A 23551-nucleotide genomic window follows, 5' to 3' on the forward strand; every position below is an offset into this window, starting at 1 on the left:
GTTAAAAATAATACTCAGTGTGATCAGCAGAACCCCCAATAAGCACTAACTCTGTCATTCCAAACTCCAGTTTGGGGAAGATGGGAGCATTGAGGGTTATGTTCGTCCCTAATTGTTTTTGTTTAACTGATCTCTATACCTTCATGAATGTATTTCTCTGAAATTATGTCCTGCCCCACTTTACCAACCCCTCCACTTCCTCTGGCCCCCTGACGCTCGTCTTATCTTCAGTCTTCGTGCTGAACACACAGGAAGCCCTTGAGAAAGACTTGATTTGGGAACCACAGGGCTACGCTGGTGGACCAATAGGATCTATTTGTATCTCTCTCTTCTACTCACTTTTAAAAGCCCACCCCTTTGTGGATTCCCATACCACCCTGCTACATTTTCATATGAATATCTGCCTGCCTCTTTTCCCGTATCAGCCATGGAGCCTCATCTTACTCAGCTTGGCATCTTCTGCCATTATGATTTTAGTACTGGACTCGTAGCTGGTGCTCAGTACTTGTGTGGGAATAGTGGGACAAGTTACTTGGTGTGGTGCTTTGCCGAGAAGCAATGCTGTCATGTGACCATGGGGATGATAGGCAGGTGTTCCTTCCTAATCCAAGTGTTTATAAAATTCCTGCCAACCAGGATGTCTTCCTTCACTCTTCTCTCATGGCAGAGTTTGGGTGGCTTGGCACAGTTGGTGTGCACTACTCTCACTCAGAGTTTGCATTTCTTGTGCTTTGGTTTGCATCCCACCTGAGTGGCCATGGGTATTGACTCAGGCCATTGGTGAAGGACGGAGTGAGAGGGTCTCCACAAATACTGTGATTTGGTGCTCACGCTTGCTCCAAGTTATAGTGTTTTAAGCACATCCCCAAAACAACAACAACAAAAGGAGAAAGCAAAATTTTAAAAAGCCTGGACTTTTCTAAATAAACCAGTTTACAGAAGTTACATTTATATGCTTTATTTCTGAAGAAATAGAATGGATATACCTTCAGAAACAGGATTTTTTTTTCACTGATGCAACCTAAATGGAGGGAATATTCCAGACTTGAGTTTCCAGGACCCGATCCGTAATTCGTGGGATGGTGGCTTTTCGTGGCCTTCGAGGTCCTTCTTATTCTGTCTCCAAAGTGATCTCTTGTGACCTCTGGCCAACATTCCACCCCTACAGCATGTCCATTTGCCCCACTGTACCTTGCATCATGCATTTTACCTCTTTCTTCTCCTTGACTTTTCAATCCCACACATTCTTCAAGCCTAGCCTTTGTCTTCCCATCTCTGTGAAACCCTTTGTGATCTAGCATGCCTTTCCAAAGTTTCCTTTATATATCATTCCATAAATACCTATGAAAGGAATAGTATACTCTCAGGAAATAGGTAGTGGGGTCTGAGAATGGCAGTTCCAAAGTCAGATGTCTAGGATAAAGGACTTGACCCATTCTCTCTAACCACTCTGCAAGTGTTGCAATGTGCTTGGTCTGTTTTATGGATTAATATATGATGAACATTTTTTTAAATTTTTTAATGTTTATTTATTTTTGAGAGAGACAGAGACAGAATGCGAGTGGGTTAGGGGCAGAGAGAGAGGGAGACACAGAATCGGAAACAGGCTCCAGGCTCCGAGCTGTCAGCACAAAGCCCGATGCAGGGCATGAACCCACAAACCATGAGATCATGACCTGAACTGAAGTCGGATGCTTAACCACATGAGCCACCCAGGCACCCCAACATTTGTCTTTTTTGAGCTGTCATGTGACATTATCTTGTTTGGAAATATATGGCTGTTCCCTAGAGCTCTGCCAGACTGTGGCCACACAAACAGCCACGTGGTAGGCTGTCTGGTAACTCACTGAATGCTCACACATAGTAGGTATTTAGGAAGTACTTGCCAAGGGATTACTGGTCATATTTTGAGTAGGCCAGTTGTTCAGTTGTATTTAGATAAAGCCTCATGCATTGTCACTGTGTTAACAGAATCACCAATGACCAAAGCTCAGCCTCACATTACCACTGCCAGCGTGTAGCATGGTGTTGGCTATGCTTCACTGAACTTCTTCAGTTATGTTCAACCTCTTTGTTTGATTGGAGTGACCTCTTGGTGTGCGTATGCCTTGTCCTGAAACTATTCATGTGACTGCTATATTCAGTTCCAAACATCTAGAACTTAAAAAATATATTGAATTAGACCGTATTGTTTTTCCTTATTTTTTAACTGCTTATCTAGTAGGCAGTGTTATGCTTATGACCCATTATAAACCTAAGTCTTTTTATTGCATCTTAAATTGACATGAAAAATACTTAGTCTCCCACATGAGATGCTCTCTGATATTTTCTATCCCATTTCATTCTATTTGATTAAAAAAAAAAAAAAAAGGACTTGTGATCCACTAAATACACTTCATAAAGTGTATTAAAGTGACCCACTAATGGGTCAAAACCCCTAGGTTGAAAGACGCTGATCTAGTGGTCAGTGGCCCTTTCTGCTGGGAGGACCAGAATGCTGAGGAGATAGTAGTGAATCCAAGCATAATGAGAAGGCTCAATATACACTGAACAGCTTTTAACAAGTATATTCGTAATGACTCTCTGGTTGCAAGAAACAGTAACTACCTTGAGCTAGTTTAATGAGAGAGAGATGGGGAGGGAAGGAGGGAGGGAGGGAGAGAGAGAGAGAGAGGGAGAGAGAGAGAGAGGGAGAGAGAGAATGAATGGCAATAAATGAATCATTAGGATCCAAGAAAATAAATGCATTCAGATCTTAGAAGGGAGTCTATTCCAGATCTCACAGAGTCCTCTTTTTCTCTTATCTCTGTTCCTCTGTTCTTTCTTGCAGAGCAGCTAGAAGTGTCCAAGATGAATTGTTCCTAAGTCTTATGTGTACTCTCTCCAATCAATCCCAGAGTTTGGGAAACAAATGTCTTTGACCCAGCTTGGGTTGGGGGGTGCTGTCTATCCCTAGTCTAATCAGCTATAGACAAGGGATGGAGCCATATAGTTTGGACATGGGAGTGTACCCCTAGAAATCTGTGAATCTGGGAGGAGACGGGGATTATTGCTGATTTAGAAGGCAAGCTCCCAATGTGCCCACTAGGGGAGCCATGTTCATTTGAGCTGGATGAGATCCCTGTTTTTGCAGCTCTGGCATTTTCACAGCCAGATCACATTTGTCAGGCAAATCACAGATGACTGTGTTTGACAGGTCCAATATTGCTTTGAGGATAAATGGTGAAAATAGCAGCATAATAATGTAAAATGAAGACTTTATTCATTTAATTGCCTAGAGATTAATTAAATGAATGGAATCTGCTTCACCATATTATGGAGCTATTTTAAACATTTATCCTAAACACACTGCTAGGGTTATTGTTGTTGTAATTTGTGTATTTATTCATCTACTCTACTTATATTTAATAAGCGAAGAGCAAGGCACACTGCTAGGCACCAATGGAAAGCATGATTTGATCATATCTAGAGCCTGTCTTTGAGGTTAGTACAATCAAGAAAGAAAAAATTCAGGCCCACGAATAACTGAAGATGGAGTAAGACAGACCATGTTTGAATCCAGGCTCTATCTCTTTCTCACCCTGTACCAACAGTTGGGTAATTTCACATCTCAAAATCTTCCATTTCCTCATCTGGAAAAAAAAAAAAAATTATATGACCAGTCACGAAAGTTTGTTTAAGGATTAAGTGAAATAACATTAAATTGGTAGTAAAATTCTTGGTCCATTAGGCACTCAATAAATATTAATTGTACTTAAGATAATGGGAGCACCATAATAGTAAGCATTATATATAATGTTAAATGTTAAATACATGCCTCTGTCTCTTAAAAATGTTCTACATGCATTTAATTCATTTGGTTCTTGTAAAAATAATGAGACGGGTGCTATTATTATCTCCCTGTTGTGCAGATGAGAAAATTGAGGCACAGAAAGGTTAAGTAAATGGTCTATGATTCCACAGTTAGTACATGTACTAACTGTGGTTCTTGTAAAAATAGCACCTCACAGTCTGATTCCAAATTCCTGCTCTGACACGTCAAAGGAAGCGACTGTTTCAGGCTGAGTTCATGGAGGCGGTGTTTTGAGCTCTAATGAATGATTCTCAGCTCTGAGTGCACATTCTTATCACCTGGGAATACCTAAAAGCTATTGATTCTAGAAGCTATTGATCCTGCACTGTTCTCCAGGCTAGTAGTTCTCATAGTGTGATGCCTGGCCATATTGTGATATCATCTATGTATTTCCTAAAAATACAGATTCTTGGGCCCCACTCTCGAATCAGAAGTTCTGAGGGTGGAGTCCCAACATCTGTTTTAAGGAGAAGGTTCTGATGTTGTTGAATTGTGAGAAGTTCATTGCTCCAGACCAGTTAAGCCAGAATTCTTGGGGTAGGGCCTGTGCATTGGTGTCTAGTATTTTTAGAAAGTTTCCCAAGGGGTTATAATATTCAGCCAGGGTCGGGAGCTTTCCTGGAAAGAGGTATTGAGGTGGGCCATCCACAGGGCCCAGAGTGGGATGGAAGAAATATTTCACTGGAGAGGTGGCTTGAGCAAAGACAAAGGGGGAGAATGTGGTGTGAATTGGAGAAATCTGTTGAGATAAGAGTGTTTTGTAAATTTAAGTGGCTAGCTGATCAGTTCATAAAGCATTTGTACTTTGACTTGATGGGGTTTTGTAGTGATGGTGGGGTTCAGAGCCAACGGCCAAGAAAGAATTATTGAAGATGTCTTTGGTGCTGAAAAGTGATTTTGTTAAAACATGGAGACAGGACCCATGGGCAGAAAGAGCTGCACTGGGATTGTGAAGAGTGACTGCTTATGTACTATGGAGTTGGGGGAGGTAAAGTCTAGGAAATTTCTTAAAGGTATTTCTATATGCTAAAGAAGATTCATAGATTACTGGAGGCATGGCTGTTGTCAAACTAAGGTTGTTTTTCCCTCTAGCAAAGCATTAACATTAAGACAGTAGGGAGTTCCTGGAAATAAGGTGATTGATAAGATTGTCCTTTTCTTGTAATTGTACTAAGGCATTTGTAAACTGATGGAGACTCTTATCAGTTTAACCATTTGTTTTCTGCCCTCTCTGTCCTTGCGCAGCCAGTTGCTCTTGAGGAATATCTCACATAGCCCCTCCCCGCCACCCCCCCCCCCCCGTGGGTGAGGGGAGGGGGTATGCTAGTTTGTGCTTGGCCCCCAGCTTGCCTTATTGGTCCCTCATCAACCAGATCACTGTTTTACCCTTAATACCTCCCTCATGCATCCCCAGTTTTTGTTTTTGTTTTTGTTTTTGTTTTTGTTTTTGTTTTTGTTTTTGTTTTTGTTTTTGTTTTTGTTTTTGTTTTTGTTTTTCTGGTGAAGATTTTGCTGTGGGATTCTCATCCACAAGGAGAGAAAAATGCACAGAAGTCTAGTGCTCCCACTTCCCCATGACAGCAGCTATGTTATGAGAGGCTGGGCTGAATAGCCCCGGGAGGAAATCACCTCCCACATTATTCACATCTGTATAGATTTTTTTCTCCTTTTTAACACCAGTTGAGCAATCCACTTGATAAACATTATCTGGGGCACAGGAAAGAAAATGAGATCTCTTTTGGCCTTAAGAAAGGTTTGTCTTTGAGACCCAAACGTGAGCTCCAGGCTTACAGAGGGCCGTATATAATTTGTCTGACTGAATAAAAGTGTTGTAATCATCCATTCATCAAATACATATTGATGATCTACCATTTGCCAAACACTGTGATGGAAAATGCCAATAGAAGATCCAGCAGAAGCCTGAGAGGTCAAGGATTGTGTCCCACAGCTAGAACAAAACAATTGCAATTCTTTATGGTTTCTACACTGGAGAGGAGAACGTGCTGTTCAAAGAACCTCGATCAAGGGTTGATCCCCAGGTTTGTGGTGTATAATCCATCTGAAGAGGGGGAAAGGTGCTTAAACTGAACTCCATAGCAGCGACTTCTCATATCCAGTGCCTGGCACAATGTTGCATTATTAAGTGCTCAACAGATGTAGAACTGAAGTCCAAGGGAAGGAAGAAGGTAGGCAGGAAAGCATATTAGTTTATCCTGCCCTTCAAACTGCAAAGAATGCTTTTTTGTGCCAGACACTGTTCTAAGTGTTTACCACTTAGCTCATTTAATCCTATAACTGTGTGAAGTCAGCATTATGATCTTCCCATTTCACAGATGTAGAAACTACAAGTCATTATTGGCACATCTGTGCAAAATGGGGTGGGGAGCTTGTGGAAAAGGGCCTGATATTATTTCCCTTTTGAGGAAGAATGGGAAAATCCCCTGGAAAAGATTAGTTTTTCCCCAATCATGGGTGTTAAGTTTCAGGAAAACCTTGTGAAAAGAGAATTAACCATTAGGGAATTTTTAAATATTTATAAGGATTTTCATAGACTCATACATATTCTTGATACCTTAAGTCTGTTTTGTTCTTTTAAATTCTGTTTTATAGGGGCGGCTGGGTGGCTCAGTCAGTTAAACGTCTGACTTTGGCTCAGGTCATGATCTCACAGTTTGTGGGTTAGAGCCCCGTGTCGGGCTCTGTGCTGACAGCTCGGAACCTGGAGCTTCTGATTCTGTGTTTCCCTCTCTCTCTGCCCCTCCCATGCTCACTCTCTGTCTCTCAAAAATAAATAAATGTAAAAAAAAAATTTGATTGTTTTATAGTCACCTCATTAAAACCAGGAATACATATCACTAAATAAAGGCACTATTGATGAGTTAGCATTAATAGTAATCCACCCATGTGTAATTTCTCTTTATTATCTGATACATTTTAGAAATCTTTGGTAGTTTCCTTCCATGTAACTTCAATGGCATACGTGAAAATTCATTTTTACTTTGTTGTAGCCATTCAGCACAGGGAACTTGATGTGTCCTATGGCTGGTTCTGCATTGGATATGGGCCCTGGCCTTTCTATCCATCCTGGCCTCATGTTAGTCCTGGAAATGTGAAGGGGCTTGTGTGTTTGTGATGGAAGAGGGGTCGGGGCAAACACTAACCCTCTTGGCCTACCTGAGCAAGCATGCCTCTCATCCCCTCCCCTGTACTCATGGCAATTTCACGGTCCCTTTTATATATGTCTTGGCTCATTCCATTTGCATAGACCTACAGTAGACTCAGACCCAAACACCAAATTTTCTTTTCCTCAGCTGTATTTATCTTTCTCAGGCTTCTGCAAAGATCTCCATTTATTACTTCTCTGTTATTGGCCCAGCCTCCTTGTTCTGTTCCCAGAATTTCCTTCTTACTGATTATCACCAATGGGGGGGGGGGGGGGAGCTTCAGGTTCATGTAGTCTAGAATGAACATTTTCTGAGATGCTGTATTGAAAATGTATAGAGTGCATTTCTATTTCCTACAAAGCTGCTACTGAGGACCTCCATATGGGAGGTGTGGAGACAATGGGGCAAGATGGTTCTGGTCCTTGATTCTAGGAGAGATGGCTGCAGGCAAACCTCTCACCAGCCAGGAGAGGCAGCTTACAGGAGAGGTTAAACTCCTGGCTCAAAGCTACTTGCCTGACTGAGCCCTGGTTTTGCAGTTTACTAAACTGTGTGCCTTTTGGCGAGTTGTTTAATCTCTCAATGCCTGAATGTACCTTTTTAATATGGAAAATATGGAGAAGAATGGTTCAAGACTCATAGGAATGGTGTGAGAATTAAAGATCAGCATTTACATGTAAAACAGAACCTGACACATGGTACTCTCAGTGTCTATCAATTGTGACTATCTATCGTGTGACTTTAAGTATGTTATTTAATCTCTCTTATTATCCCCATCCTACCAAGGATGGAAATTCAATGAATGGTACCTTCCTTAAAGATCATCTTGAGGATTAATTGCGACAATGCATGTAAAACACTGAACACAATGACTGACATGTGAATGGTCTCAATGTCCATTAGCATTTATCCTTATTACTGTATGCACTTTCCCCCAAATTTCCACAGGTTTATCCCTTACAACTTCTGCCTACCCCCCAGAAAAATTATCAAATATCTGCATCTTGTATTTCTTTGCTTGCTGTATTTGTTTGCACTTTTCTTACATTTGGTTTTTAAAAATGGGGGCTTTGGCGGGGGGGGGGGGACTTTAAGATTAGGAACTTGATTGTTTCCACCTGATGAATGTCAGAGAATTTCCTGATAAAGTGGTGTAGCCCAGAATAGTGATAGTTCATGGGCATATCAGCAGTGTTAGGTCTAAGTGTGGAAGGGAGATCTCTGCATGGTTGGTTGGTTTGTTTTGTTTGTTTGCTGCCTTTTTAGCAGGGGAGATAGAGTCCAGGCATCAGTTGAGTGAGTCCAGGTAAGACACTGGTTCTCGTTCTCAACTCGGGGCAGTTTTGACCCCAGGGGATAGTAGGCAGTGTCTAGAGACAATTCTCATTTTCAGGCCGGTAGGGATATGCTACTGCATCTAGTAGAGGCCAGGGATTCTGCTAAATTTCCTGCAGTGCATAAGACAGCCCCACAATGAAGAATTATCCAGCCGAAAATATCAACAGTGTTAGTGTGGAGAAACCCCAGGCTAATGCCAACAGTACTGCAGAAGGTGGGCGGTAGCATTCCTCTGTGTGCTGGAAAAGGGCAGGTGTATTCTCCTTATCCTCAGCACCCAACCTTCTCTGCTGCATCTCTGGCCTGCTGAGCAGCTTAATCTCTTCTCTTGTGGATCCAGAGACAAAGCAGCTCTGAAGTACAAATTTCGTATCCCCATCATTTAATCGGAATGTATGCCTAATCCTGAGCTGTGTGTGGTGGTAAATATTAGAGAAAGATAATTAAGGTCCCTGTCCTTGGGAAACTCAGTGTCTGATAGGTTGTATATTGAGAATCATTCTCTTTGAAATTGATGCCTTAAGCGAATATAGAAACACATTCACACGGGTATGCTATGGCCTTATGTGGATAAACAGGCTGCAGTGCTGGAATGGGACTAAGAAACATTTTATTAGTCAGGGCTGTCCAGAGAAACAGACCAATAGGATATAGAAGAGACAATAGTATATGCAAATAGACCAACAGGAGGATGGGGGGAGAAGACAGGGAGAAAGAGATTTATTAGAAGTAATTGGCTCATGTGATTATGGAGGCTGAGAAGTCCCAGAGTCTGCCACCTGCAAGTGTAGATTCACAGAGTTAGTGGTGTAGTTCCAGTATAAGTCTGAAAGCCTAAGGACCAGCAGAGTTAATGCTCTAAATTCCTATCTGAGTTCAGAAGAAGACCAGTTTTGGGGCTAGAAAACATTCAGGTAGGGTAAGTGAATTCTCCTTTACTCCTTCTTTTGTTCTATTCAGGCCTCCAACAGATTGGAGGAGGCCCACTCATATAGGGAGGGCAATCTGTTTTCCTCAGTCTACTGATTCAGATGTTAGTTTTATCAGAAACATCCTAGAAGACACATCAATAATAATATTTAACCAAAGTGTCTGGGCACTTCATGACCCAATCAAGTTGACACACAAAATTAACCATCACACAAATGGATTCAGACTGAAGTACCTTCAGATGCATCTAACTGCCATTTGTCTCTAAGTGCATTTCTCTATTTGTGTGAATCCCGGACCTCTACATTTTATGTTTTGATGTCACAATTTGCATTTATTTACATGTATATCCATTAAAAAGTTAATTATAGTCAATTTAATATTTTGTCTTTTAAACTTCCTACTAGACTTATCAGTGATTTATCCACCACCATTAAAGTATTCTGAATTTAACTATACATTTACCTTTACCAGTGAGTTTTATACTTTTTTGTTTGTTTGTTTTCCTGTTACTAATTAGCATCCTTTTATTTCAGCTCGAAGAACCTCTTTTAACATTTCTTGTAAGACTAATCTATGGGGATTTCCTCCTTCATCTTTTGTTTGTCTAGAAAACTCTTTATGTCTCCATTAATTCTGCAGTACAGTTTTGCTGGGTATTCTTGGTTGGTTGACAAGGTTTTTGTTTGTTTAGTGCTTTGAATATATCATCCCACACCCTTCTGCCCTGCTGACTTCTGCTGAAAATCTGTTGATAGTCCTACCAGGATTCCCTTGGGTATAACAAGTTGTTTTTCTCTTGATGGTTTTAAGATTCTCTACTTGTGTTTAAATTTTGATAATTTAATTGTAATATGTCTTATGTGGTTCTCCTTGGTTTCATTAATTGTAAATGTGTCTTATGTGGTTCTCCTTGGTTTCATTGTTTTTGGAACTCTCTGGGCTTCCTAGGTCTGGGTGCCTATTACCTTCACCAAGTTAGGGAAGTTTTCAGCCAGTATTTCTTCAAATCTTCTGGAACCCTATAACAAGAACATTTGTCCATTGTATGTTTTCTCATAAGTCCCTTAAACTGTATGCACTCTTTTTAATTCTTTTTTCTTTTTTGCTCCTTTGGAGGAAGTCCACTTCTATCTTAGAGTTCACTGATTTTTTTTTTTCTTATACTTGATCTTGTCTCTTATTGAACCCTTCTATTCAGTTGTTTAATTCAATTATTGTATTCTTCAGATCCATGATTTCTGTTTGGTAATTTTTAATATTTCTATCTGTTGAAATTGTCACTGTTTTCATGCATTGTTCTTCTGACCTCAGTTAAGCATTTTTATGACCATTACTTTAAGCTCTCTATTAGGTAGATTATTATCTCCATTTCTTTAAGATCAGTTTCCAGAGGTTTATCTTGTTCTTTTGTTTGAAACGTATATTTCTGTTTTTGTTGTTGTTGTTGTTTGTTTGTTTTTCATTTTCCTTGACTCTTTGTATTGGTTTCTGAGCATTAGATAAAACAGCCACTTTTTCCAGTCTTGACAGAGTGACCTCATGTAGGAGATGAACCTCATTGACCTGCCTGACTGAGCTCTTAGCTGTCTCTCAACTTTGTGTTTGTCCAGGCCTCCTTTGTTCTTAATGGCTTTTAGTAGTCATGAGTGTCCCAAGTCCTGTCAGTATCTCAAACTTGAGGATTACAGTCAACGTCTAGATACAGGCTTATGAGAAGCTGGTTCCTGAGGCACAAGTTGGGAAAGTATGTAGATAAGCCACTTCCAGGGAGAAACTGGGAGGTGGGCCTTTTTGCCATCTCCCTCAGTGCTAGGCCTAGGTGTGTAGCTGCAGGGGGTAAGGGTGCTGCTATGTCCATTAATAACTATTTCTTTGCTTGCTACAGTCCTTAGTGCCTCAGGAATGCAAGACCCATTTACTACTAGCATCAGGTGATCCAGGGTCCCATCCCTCATGTGACAACTGCAAGAGCTGAGGTGCCACATACGTGTACAACTTCCTTTCATAGAGATACTGGTGACTTGGTTTTATTATTGGAGTAGGTTTGAGGGAGATGGTAGGAGAAGTATCTGCCAGCTTCCCCAGTCTTTGGAAGATTGCAGATAGTTCCCAGATGCCTGCTAAATTAGAAGCCTGGCCCTCAGGCAGTAGCCTTTAAGGTAGGCAGATAAATCCCTTTCAGGGAAAGAGTAGAAGATGGGTGTTTTGGACCTGTTTCCTCTGCACTGAACCTTGGGGAAGTAGATGGTTAAAGAATGGATTCTTTGTTTGCTATAGTCCTCTGGGACTCATGAATGAAGCCCTGTTGGCTATCAGAGCCAGGTGATCTGGGGACCCATCCCTTGGGCAGCAACCCTAAAAGCTGGGGTGTGGTCCTTCCAGTAGCACAGCTCCTTCCAGGGAGATACTGGCAACTAGGAATGGGCTGTAGGGAGAAGACGGGAGAGGTATCAGTGGGCTTCCTCAGTCTGTGAGGAGGGTCACAGCCCCTCAAAGCCTGATAAATTAGAAGCCTAGCCCTCAGGCAGCAGCTTTTAAAGTATGCAGATAAACCACTTTCAGGGAAAGACTGGGGGAAGGTGCACTGAGCCCTAGGGCAATAGCTTCAGTGATTGCTCTTGCACAGGAAGAATTGCTTCTTTGTTTGCTATAGTCTCCTGGACACAAGCCCCACTGGCTTTCAGAGCTAGGCATTTTGGGGCCCCATCCCTCTGATGCAAGCCTTAAAAGTTGTGATGCTAAATATGGAGGCCAAACCCTTTGCTCCTGATTATCTGTCACTGTGCCAGAGGTGGGGTTCATGGTGAGAGTGTATCTTAGCCTTTTCTCCCCATATCAGTGTGGGTGTTTTCTCATTCATCCAGTGTGTGGGAATCACTCAGCTAGTTTCTGGGTATCTTTCAGAGAGAATTGCTCCATATATAGCTATACCCAGTGTGTACCTGGGAGGAAGGGCACTCAGGAGTCTCCTATGCTGCCATTTTGGTCTACTCTGTCTCTTTCTGAACCTCTGTCTGTCTTTGTCTCAACCACTGTCCTCTTATCATCCTTTCTATCCCTATCTCTCTATGAGACTCCTTGTCACAATGCCAATCTTTCTGTATTATATCCACATCATCCCTTTAGACCTATTCTCCCTATCAGACTAGACAATTTTCTCTCAACAGTCTTGACTTGGTGAGTAGAGAAGAAAAGCAATTCTTTCTAATGAGCTCCAGTTAGAGAAATTCTGAGGAAGTCCTCTAAGTTGTCCTGACATGTTCCAATCACCACAGCCAGGATGCCTCATGATCATGCTGGATCATATACCATCCTGGGGATTCAGATGGGTGGGCTGCTGTAATTGATGACCCTGGACAAAGCACATGGCTTGAGTTGGGTAGAATAGTTCTATAAAAGATGGAAAGGTTATAGGGGTACTAAGATAGCCAAGACTGCAGAGGTCTGCTCTAGGGAAGCAAAAACTTAATCAAAATACAAATGCTAGAGGATATATGATCCAGATTCTGAATTCTGTAGAAGTCCAAAGGAGTTAAACCAATGTGAGCTAGAGTGACCAGGGAAAGCTTCCAGGAGGTGATTCAATTTCAACCTTAAAAGATAAGGTTTTAGATAGATAGGAGGGAGTGAGAAATCCTGAATTAGGGAATGGTTTCTGGTTTTTTATTGGTGGTGTTTGCATTCTTTTAAGCTCCTAAGAGACAAGGGCTTTTCTTTTGTTATAGAATAGCACTTGATAACCAGTTAGGCTTGGTCATTGGAACCAGGTTCCAATTCTGTCCATTCTACCCTGCCCTTGACCTTGGGGGAATGACAGAAGAATACCTGAGAATCCTCTTATCCTGACAATACCAACTTGCTTATAAACAGAAAGGGAGACTGTAAAACAGAGCAGGTGTCCATAAAGTCCATTCTGATAGCTTCAGCCCTCTGTTTGTATGACTCAATGTGAGTTTCACATTGTAATTTTGGCATTATCATAGTAGACTGGATTGCTTATTAAATGAATAATATATTAATTTAATAAACACATTGGTAGCCCCTGATATATACTCAGCACAAAAGTGCCAAGGATTCCAAGATAAATAGATAGGGTTCTACTTTGTTAAAATTTATATCCAAGTACAGCAGGCAAGTGCAATGACATAAGTGATATGACTGAGCCATGCAAAGCAGTGGTTCTAACACTTGGCTATACATAGAAGTCACTTGGGAGCTTTAAAAAAAACTACCGATACCATCATCTTATTGTTACAGCAAATGCTCGGTGCCCAGGAAGAGACAAGCCACACACACTAGGGAAATCAGGAAAAGACTATTTATTGCACACCAGTGTTGACCCAGCAGAGTCACCTCCAAAGGCTGAGCCCCGAACCTTGGCATCGGCCTTCTTTTATGGCTGAGATGGTAGAGGGTTGAGAGAAAAAAGAAAAAGGGGAAGGGGCTTTGATCAGTGTTGCTATCTGGGCAGTTGGTGGACACAGGAGGCAAGCAAGATTACAGAAGCCAAAAGTACGCAAAGGGAGTATCCAGCCTTGGACATCTGGCTGGCCCCTTTTATCTTGTTTTTATTAGCTTTTTCCTCATTATCTCCAAAGGATTTTTATTTCATTGGTCTGGGGAGGGGACCGGACATCCAGATATTTAAAGCTCTTCCAGTGGCTCTCATGAGCAGCCAACATTGAGAACTACCAATGTACAGATGCTATGGAAGCAGATAGAGGACTCTTCAGCAACATGAAGAGTGGAAGGGCTGCCAGAGGGGTGAGCCTAGTGAGCTTTGAAGGAAGGGTGAGAGTTAGCTGGAGAAGAAAGGGGACAAGGAGACCATTGGATACGAAGGACATGGAAAGCAAAAGGGAGAAGAGCCAAAAGGACATGACTTGCTCTTGGCTGAGGAATCAATAAGTCTTTCTAGTTCTGGCCTCATCCCTTTGTGATCTTAGACAAACATCAACTTTGCTGTGCCTCAGTTTCCCTTTGGTCAAACCAGCTAATGATACCTGCTCTCTTTACCTTAGAAGTTTCCCTTAGGATCAACTGAGGTGAGCAAAAACTAAAATACAGTATTTTGATGATCATAAGTGAGATTTTTAAGTAACAGCTTTGGGCATTCAAAACATAATCATTTCATTTGAACAAATAAAAATCATTTTATTTTTCCTAACATATAGCATTTGCAACCTACTTTCTTAAACAGAGTGCACTGATGCCATTTCCCCCCCCCCCCCCATTCCTGTTTTCTGTTCTCCCTTTAGGGTAGATGTCAATAGAGTAATGAATGGCCCTCTAATAGAGTAATGAATGGCCCAAGGGCCAGGGAGAAGCATTGGGTTTTAAGTTCTTAGGTCTGTTTTTCATAGGTTTTTTTCTATTTTTCTTGCTATCTGGGTATCAGCTATTGATGCTCACTGTTTTAAATTTCTATTTTATTTATTTTATTTATTTAGTTTAGTTGTTTTTTTTTTGAGAGAGAGAGAGAGAGAGAGAGAGAGAGAATAAGCAGGGGAGAGGGGTAGAGGGAAAGGGAGAGAGAGAATACAAGCAGGTTCCCTGCTCAACGCAGAGCTTGACCCCATGACCCTGGGATCATGACCTGAGCTGAAATCTAGAGTCAGATGCTCAACCAACTGAGCCACCCAGGCACCCCTCTCACAATTTTAAATTCTACCTTTTCTTTCTAACTTGCCACTTATTACCTGTTGAAGACTGGAAAACCAGAAAGCCCATCTTAGAATGATATTTAAAATAAGAGTAAATAGACCAAGCAAGAACTTGCTGGAGAGTGGATTATGTGACCTCTTTAGTGCATGAATGTTTTAATGTCTGTGTTGCCTCTTTTAGCTGACTTTCTGTGTCATCCTCTGGCCTGGATACCTCATGTGGGAGATGGCTGACTGAGGCTTTATGTGTGGAAGGTCGGAGGCCCACAAGGATTAGTTTGTCAGGATTCTCAGCCTGTCTGCTTTTGGCTGTTGGCCATAGACCTTTAAGGTTTCCCACTCTGATCACTCCGAGAATTTTGTTCTTGTCAGACCAGATTTTAATGTGTGTCACCAAACACTTATTGTTTCCGGGGCAGGAGGAAAGAAGGGCAGATAGCCTCAAACTCAGGAGGGCAACAGTGTCTTGAAGTAAACAGCTTGAGTGGAGGTTAACCACCCTCATCCAGAGGACAGATCAGGGTAGGGAACAGAACACTCCCAGTGGGAAGACAAGGGGGAGAAAGTGCTGGAAGGAATCCTGTGTGGCAAGACTGGGTGTGAGGGGAGAAGGAAGGAGGTGGGGAAGAGAGAACTTCTTAGGTGCCAGGTGGTGAAGAGGCAAGGACAGAGATTTAGACCTGTATTACTGTGGACTTTGTACTCTTTTATGGTTTTTTTGAGAGCCACTGACTCCCTAATGCCATTCCGGGACTCATGAGTTGTGACCATTGCAGGTGACAGCTGTATCTTCCAGGCTCACCAGTGGCCATCCTCTGTGGGTCCCCACAATGCAGGCTAGGCCCTCTTGAGAAAGTGGCTTTCCAAGTAACAGTCAGCCCTGAATTCTTTTTTGCACTTTGTTGTCTGCCTTCCGCGTGGTCACTGTCTCTCCTTCCTTCCCCAGGTCGGTGGCCGGATTGGATAAGGAGGCGGACCTGGTGCACATGGAGGTGCGGACTGCAGATGGATGTGAGTGCTGAGGCCTGGAGGCTAGGCCGGGGGGGGGGGGGGGGGGGGGGTCTGCCTGCAAGGCTCCCTCCTCCCCTAATTTGCATTTTAATGGCTTGGGAAAATGAAAAGCCCTGAGCTCCTTTACTGCCATATCCATCCTATTTTTCAGAGTAGGGGGAGAGGCCTCTGGTCCCAAGGGAGATGTTTCACTGAAATACACCCTCAGGAATGAATTTTCTGGGGATGTGAGTTAATGTGATGAATTTTGAGGCTCCTGTTAGTAATTTCCTGGCATCTTCAGTGTAATTCGAATAGGAATGTCCATAGCTCATCAGGCTATTTTGCATTCACATGGTGAATTACAGGGACTGTCAGCTTTAAAAATGAACCCTTCATATAGTCAAGCTTACCCAAAAAAGTCACTGGGCAATTTTTTCAAAACTGTTTATTCATTCATTCTACAAATATGTAGGGTCAGGCTACTCTGTGCTGTGTTAGGCCCTGGAGATACAGTGGTGAGCAAACCCTTTCTGTTTCTTGTCCCTGCAAACAAGCAGTGGTATCCCAGGATCCTGAATACGTGACCCCTTTGCATGGTATGCACCTGCGCATGTCTTACACGGAAATTGATAACATATCATTTTGCACCACTTAAGGATTTTACTCTTCCCAGAGTTGATCGTATTATCATAAGGCTCTTCCCTACCCAAGAAAACAACAACACATGAAATGTGTGAAAATATATGATATAAATGAAAGAGATGAAAATATAATTAGCCTAGGTCAACAATAGAGCCAAATAATCTGTGGAAATAGTAGTGATGGAGGAATGCTGTGGAACAGGCCCCAGCCTGTGAGTTGGGGTCCTGGGTTGTTCCATGCACTAGCCCTAAGGCCTGGGGAAATGCCCTCTGATCTCAGTGCTAAGTCCTTCCATTATCTGAGAACACTCATCCTTGCTCTCCCCACCTCATGGGGTTATAGGCTGACCAAGTGGAGAGACATTTTATGGAAATTGTCAAAGGTACAGATGTAAGGAGGGTCCGTTTTGACCTGGCTGTGGGCGTTGCATTGTCATTTAGAATACATTAAGTAAAACTGCATGCGCTTTGTCCCTGATAAATCTGTTTTTGATGCCAAACACAGGTGCATGCCAGAAACATGCATTTTGGGGAATATTTTCTTTTTCTTTTTCTTTTTAAAAGTTTTAGAATATGACCAGCATTTGTTACTATATTCTGCTGAGTACTTGATTTTTTTCTTCCTTTCCTTTCATTCCCTTCCCTTCCCTTCCCTTCCCTTCCCTTCCCTTCCCTTCCCTTCCCTTTCCTTTCCTTTCCTTTCCTTTCTCTTTTCTTTCTTTTCTTTTTCCTTTCCTTTCCTTTCCTTTCCTTTCCTTTCCTTTCCTTTCCTTTCCTTTCCTTTCCTTTCCTTTCCTTTCCTTTCCTTTCCTTTCCTTTCCTTTCTATGTAATTTGGTTGCATTTGGTCCTTGAATAAATGCAAGTCTCTGAAGCAGGCAAGGATGAGGGATGGTTCACATACTCTTTAAACAAAAAAAAGTATTTTTTTAACGGAAAAGCTATTTAAGATTTAAGAAAATAATGCCACACATTCAAATGCACTGATCATAAGAGTAATGGATTCAAAATGATATTATCTGACTCTTATTGCTGAGAAAGAAACTGGGGGAAGAGTGAGATGTAGGGGTGTGAAGGAGGAATAGGGCAGCAGGAAAAGAGCAGACAGTAGCCGCAGATGATCTAGAGGCCAGTTTTTGGTACAGTTCCTATCTTGGCTTTGCTTCCCATATCAACTTTTTTTTTTAATGTTTATTTATTTGTTTTGAGAGAAAGAGAGAAAGAATGAGTCAGACACTGGGATAGAAACAGAAAGGAGAGAGAGAGATGGGGTGCCTGGGTGGCTCAGTCGGTTGAGTGTCTGACTTTAGCTCAGGTCATGATCTCACGGTCCGTGGGTTCGAGCCCCACGTCGGACTCTGTGCTGTCAGTTCGGAGCCTGGAGCCTGCTTCGGATTCTGTCTCCCCCTCTCTCTGCCCCTCCCCACTGGCACTCTGTCTCTCTGTCAAAAAATGAATAAACGTTAAAAAAAAATTAAAAAGAAAGGGGGGAGAGAGAGAGAGAGAGAGAGAGAGACACTCCTAAGCAGGCTGCACTTTGTTAGCACTGAGCCCAACATGGGGCTTGAACTTAGAAACCATTAGATCATGACCTGAGCCGAAAATCAAGAGTTGGACCCTTAACCAACTGAGCCACCCAGGTGTCCCTCCATGGCAACATTTTTATGCCTTAGATGTGATCTGTGCTGGTTGTAGTATTTTAGAGTTGGAAAAACTTTGTATGACTATCTAACCTCCTGTCTATGTAGGAATACCATCCCTGAAAACTTCTGACGGTGTATCCTCAGGTTCCCGGATTTAGGCTTAATTAGAAACATCCTGTTCTACTCCTGGACAGCGCCCATGTTTGTTTGTTTGCTTGTTTGTTTGTTTGTCTATTTAAGGTAATTTCTCACATTAAGTTTAAACCTATTTTCCAAAAGTTTAACAATTCTGATCCAAATTTGGATAAGGCCTATGGTGCAGGACTGCCACAAAATTTTATGAGATTAAAAATGCAAAAAAACATAATAGTTTCTGGCCTATTGTCAAGAATTGAAGAAAACAAACAAGTACAACAGGAATAAATGTCATGTGCCACACTTAGGTTAAATATGGTATATATTAATCCTGTTATATTTTTTACGTTTCCAAAATCAGTTTTTCAGTAGTTAATATTCTGATTGCCTCTAACCCATATTTACTTAGAAAATGTATATAACAAGACTGCATTAATCTAGAGATGTTGTATTTTGTATATCCTAATGAAATGCATGATACTTTTCTTTCATGCTGTGTGGTGAGGGCCTTCTTACTCATACATTTACACATACACACACATGTCTATCTTTTAATCATCACAAAAAGGCACAACATTTATTTCCTTTTTTCTGATGTGGTAGTCTGGACTACAGTTTGCCCAAATTCACACAGCTAGCTAGTGATAGAATGAAAACTAAAGCACAAAACTCTCAACTCACTAGAAATGAGAGGGAACTTCCAACAAAGGGCATCTACAAAAGACCTACAATTAACATTATATTTCATGATGAGATACTGAATGCTTTCCCCATAAGAGCAGGAAAGAGAAAAGGATGTTTATTCTTAACACACATATTCAACATCATGCTGAAAGTCCTAGCCTGTGCAATAAAGGAAGAAAAATGAAATGTAATTCATATAGATTGCAAAGGAAAAATTAAAACTATTATTATTCTCATTGACATAATTGTCTATGTAGACTATCCCAAGAAATCTACAAAAATAAAAAGTTCCTACAACTAATAAGTAAATTGAGCACAGTTGCAAGGGACAATGAATTCAGTCAAGAAAGGATGTTATTTTTAACAAATGGTGGTGGAAAATATTGGAAAGCCGTATGGGGAAAACTGAACTTCAACCTATGATTCACAACTTACACAAAATGCAACTCAAAAATGGATATTTTTAAATGTAAAATATAAAATTATAAAAAAATATAGAAAAACACATAAGAGAAAATCTCCATGACTGTGGGTTGGCACCAAGAACAAAAAGTACAAAGAATTGATAAATGGATTTCAAAATTAAAAAAGCATGTATTTGCTTTGCCAAAGAAACAGTGAAGATACTAGGAAAAATAATTTGCAAATTATGTATTTATTAAAGGACTTGTGACCAGGGACTTTGAGAGCATAACAATAAGAAACAATGCAATTTTTTTTTTTTTAAACAGGAGAAAATTTGAGTAGATCATTTACCAGAGAAGATATAAGGATGACAAATAAGCACATGAAATGATGCTCAACATCATGATACATTAGGGAAATGAAAATTAAAGCCATAATGAGGTATTATTACATACCTATTGGAATTACTAACATAAACAAAACTGATAATATTAAATGCTGACAAGAGTGTAAAGCCATTGGAACTCTCGTACTTTCCTGGTGGGGACACAAAATGGTACCACCACTCTGGAAAAACATTTCGGCAGCTTCTTATAAATTTACACACACCCTTATGATTCAGAAATCCCACTCCTACATATTTACCATACAGAAATTCACACTGAAACTTATACACAAATGTCTGTAGCAGATTTATTAATAATCACCCCAAAATGGAAATACCCTAAATATCCTTGAATGGATGGATGGGTAAGCAAAGCTGTGGCACATCTGTAAAGAACATGGATGAATTTCATAGGCATTATACTGAGTGAAATAAGTTGATCTCAAAAGGTTACATAGTGTAGGATTCCATTTATATGATCCTATGGAAAAGGAAAAACTAACAATGGAGAAATATATCAGTGGTTTCCAGGGTGGTTGACAAGAAAGCAGCACGAGGAATCATTCAGGGTATTGTAAATGTTTGGCAACCTGTGGTGGTTGTTACATAAATCCATATATCTGTTAAAAATTTAGAACTGTATGTCAAAAAAATTACTGTACATAAATTTTAAAAAGTTTGTATTTAAAAATAATACTAAATGGGCACCTGGGTAGCTGTGTATTAAGGTTAAGCCACTGACTCTTGGTATCAGCTCAGGTCATGATCTCAAGGTTGGTGAGTTTAAGCTGTGCATTGGGCTCCACACTAGCAGTGTGGAGCCTGCTTGGGATCTCTCTCTCTGCGCTTTCCCTGCTCACTGTTTCTCTTGAAATAAATAAATGAAACCTAAAAAAATAAAAAAAATAAAAATAATACTAAAATAAGTATTTAAAGAAAGGAGGGGGGGGGTACCTGGCTCACTGATTTGGAACAGCATGCAACTCTTGGTCTCAGGGTCACGAGTTCTTATAACTCTTGATCTCAAGGTCATGAGTACAAGCCCCACATTGGGTCTAGAGGTTTTATAAATATTTAAAAAAATAATGATAATAATACTAAAATAAAACCTATAGTGAGGAAAAACTAGAACACACAGTTCTTAGCTTCTAGTTCTATAGAACTTGCTACCATTTATTATTAATTAATTAATTAGTTTATTGATCACTTAGTTCTTTTATTCAACTGGTGTTTATTTAAATTAAAAAAAATTAACGTTTATTTTTGAGACAGAGAGAGACAGAGCATGAACGGGCAAAGGTCAGAGAGAGAGGGAGACACAGAATCTGGAGCAGGCTCCAGGCTCTGTGCTGACAGCTCAGAGCCTGGAGCTTGCTCCAGATTCTGTGTCTCCCTCTGTCTCTGCCCCTCCCCTGCTCATACTGTCTCTCTGTCAAAAATAAATAAATATTAAAAAAATTAAAATCTGCATATTCTGGTCACTGAGGGGATGTAGAGATGAATATGATATTATCTCCACCTCAGAGAGCTTGTGGGCTTGTTGGGGAAATAGACAAGGATTTGAGTAATTCTAGCACAATCTCACAGGGTTCATAGGGTTGAACATATATTATGTTGAGTTACAAGTGGGAGTATTGCTAATAGTCTAAGGAAGTTGGGGGTTCATAGGGGCATATGTACTCCAATGTTTATAGCAGCGCTTTAAACAATAGCCAAATTATGGAAAGAGCCTAAATGCCCATCAGCTGATGAATGGATAAAGAAGATGTGGTGTATATATACAATAGGATACTACTTGGCATTGAGAAAGGTTGAAATCATGCCATTTGCAGCAACATGGTTGGAACTGGAAGGTATTATGCTGAGTGAGATAAGTCAGAGAAGGACAGATATCATATGTTTTCACTGATACGTAGATCTTGAGAAACTTAACAGAAGACCATAAAGGAAGGGAAGGGGAAAAAAATAGTTAGACACAGAGAGGGAGGGAGGCAAACCATAAGAGACTCTTTTTTCTTTTAATTTTTTTTAATGTTTGTTTATTTTTGAGACAGAGAGAGACAGAGTGCAAGTGGGGGAGGGGCAGAGAGAGAGGGAGACACAGAATCTGAAACAGGCTCCAGGCTCTGAGCTGTCAGCACAGAGCCTGATGCCGGGCTCGAACCCACGAACCGTGAGATCATGACCTGAGCCGAAGTCGGACGCTTAACCAACCGACTGAGCCACCCAGGCGCCCCAAGAGACTCTTAAATACAGGGAAAAAACTGAGAGTTGATGGTGGGGGTGGGGGAGAGGGGAAAATGGGTGATGGGCAATGAGGAGGACAATCATTGGGATGAACACTGGGTATTGTATGTAAGCGATGAATCATGGGAATCTACCCCAAAAATCAAGACCACACTTTACACTTTACACACCGTATGTTAGCCAATTTAACAATAGATTACACACACACACACACACACACACACACACGCACGTGTGCGTGTGTGTGTGTGTGTGTATGTGTGTGTAAAAGAAAGTTGGGGGAAGCTTCTTAGATGAAGTTTTTGATCTGGCCCTTGAGAGATTAGTAGGATTTTATCAGAACATTTTGGATAGAGAGGAGAACCTCACACGTTCCCAGAGTTCACCCATGAAAAGTGGTGTGTGCAAGGCTGTGGGCTGTGGTTTGTGGCTGGCAAAGATGAAGGGAGATAAGGCCAGTAAAGGCAGGCTGGAGAGGTTGTGGGAAGAAATGGGTAGGTAGCTTTCTGATCTGTGATCCACACTGAACACCAAGCATTGAGGCCATTTTTACCTTTATCATAAAAAAGCTTTCATGATAGAATTGTGATTTCCCTAGCTGTGACCTTAAACATTGATTATACTAGACAGTCCTGCCTGGTTGTTTCAAGTTCCTTTATTTCTGCTTCTTCTGTTTGCCTGTTGTATGTTTAAACTATAGCAGCTGGTAGATGAAAAGTTAGCACCCATTCTAGCTCATTTAGACTCTAGCTCTGGGCAGTTACTTGCAATGCTGCTGTGCCCCCATCTCTGAGGCATAAGGCAGCCTTGTTATGTTTCCCTAGTCCCCCATCCTGCCTAACTTAGCTTCTAACTCAGGAATGGTGCTGAGAGATAGAGAAGGCAACTGGCCTATGTCTGACATCCTTGACGGGGACAGGGGAGTAGAATACAGAATGACCTCTGTGATGAGGCCAGGTAACGTCCTGAACCCTGCTTCTTAGGGATCGTGCATCAGAGAGGCTTATTAGTCACTCCCAGCTCTGTGTCCAGGTCTTTTCTTGCCTGGCCAGACTGTGCTTGCTAATATATCCTGTGCATTCTACTTGCCAAGAGAGGCAGGTGGACCTGGGCAGAGTGCTGGAATGAGCACACTCTCCAAGTTCTGGCAGAGGGTTGGACAGTCCTAGACCAGGAGGAGGCACCAGAAGCACCCACCATCCCTCCAGCTCTGTCTCCACTGGGGGCCATGTTTGCAATTTGGGTTTATCCTTTCGAGGAGCAGGGAGAAATGGTTTTCAGATATTTATAGGCAAGCAGACTGGGAGAGTAGAAACCTAGATCTTAATTTCAGTTTTTCCATGGAGAGGCTGTGTTTCTAGGACAGCAACTAAAATTCTTGGGGTTCCTGTTCCCTCACTGTTAAATGAAACAATTAATAATTTATTCACTTTTCTTTCTAATTCTCTTATAGGATATTTACTGGGTG

The 23551-nt window shown here is 41.3% G+C and overlaps 1 protein-coding gene across 6 annotated transcripts in view; it reads left to right on the forward strand.

Annotated features, from left to right (window-relative positions):
- Nucleotides 1–23551, forward strand: part of SORCS3 (sortilin related VPS10 domain containing receptor 3) — a 589476-nt gene that overhangs the window by 409319 nt on the left and 156606 nt on the right. For all 6 annotated transcript variants that reach the window (XM_042960443.1, XM_042960447.1, XM_042960446.1 and 3 more), the window contains one exon: nt 15898–15962. In XM_042960443.1, the coding sequence (XP_042816377.1) occupies nt 15898–15962 (65 nt within the window). The remainder of the gene's footprint in view (nt 1–15897; nt 15963–23551) is intronic.

The sequence above is a fragment of the Panthera tigris genome, chromosome D2 (genome assembly GCF_018350195.1).
Source record: "Panthera tigris isolate Pti1 chromosome D2, P.tigris_Pti1_mat1.1, whole genome shotgun sequence".
NCBI classification, from domain to species: domain Eukaryota; kingdom Metazoa; phylum Chordata; class Mammalia; order Carnivora; family Felidae; genus Panthera; species Panthera tigris.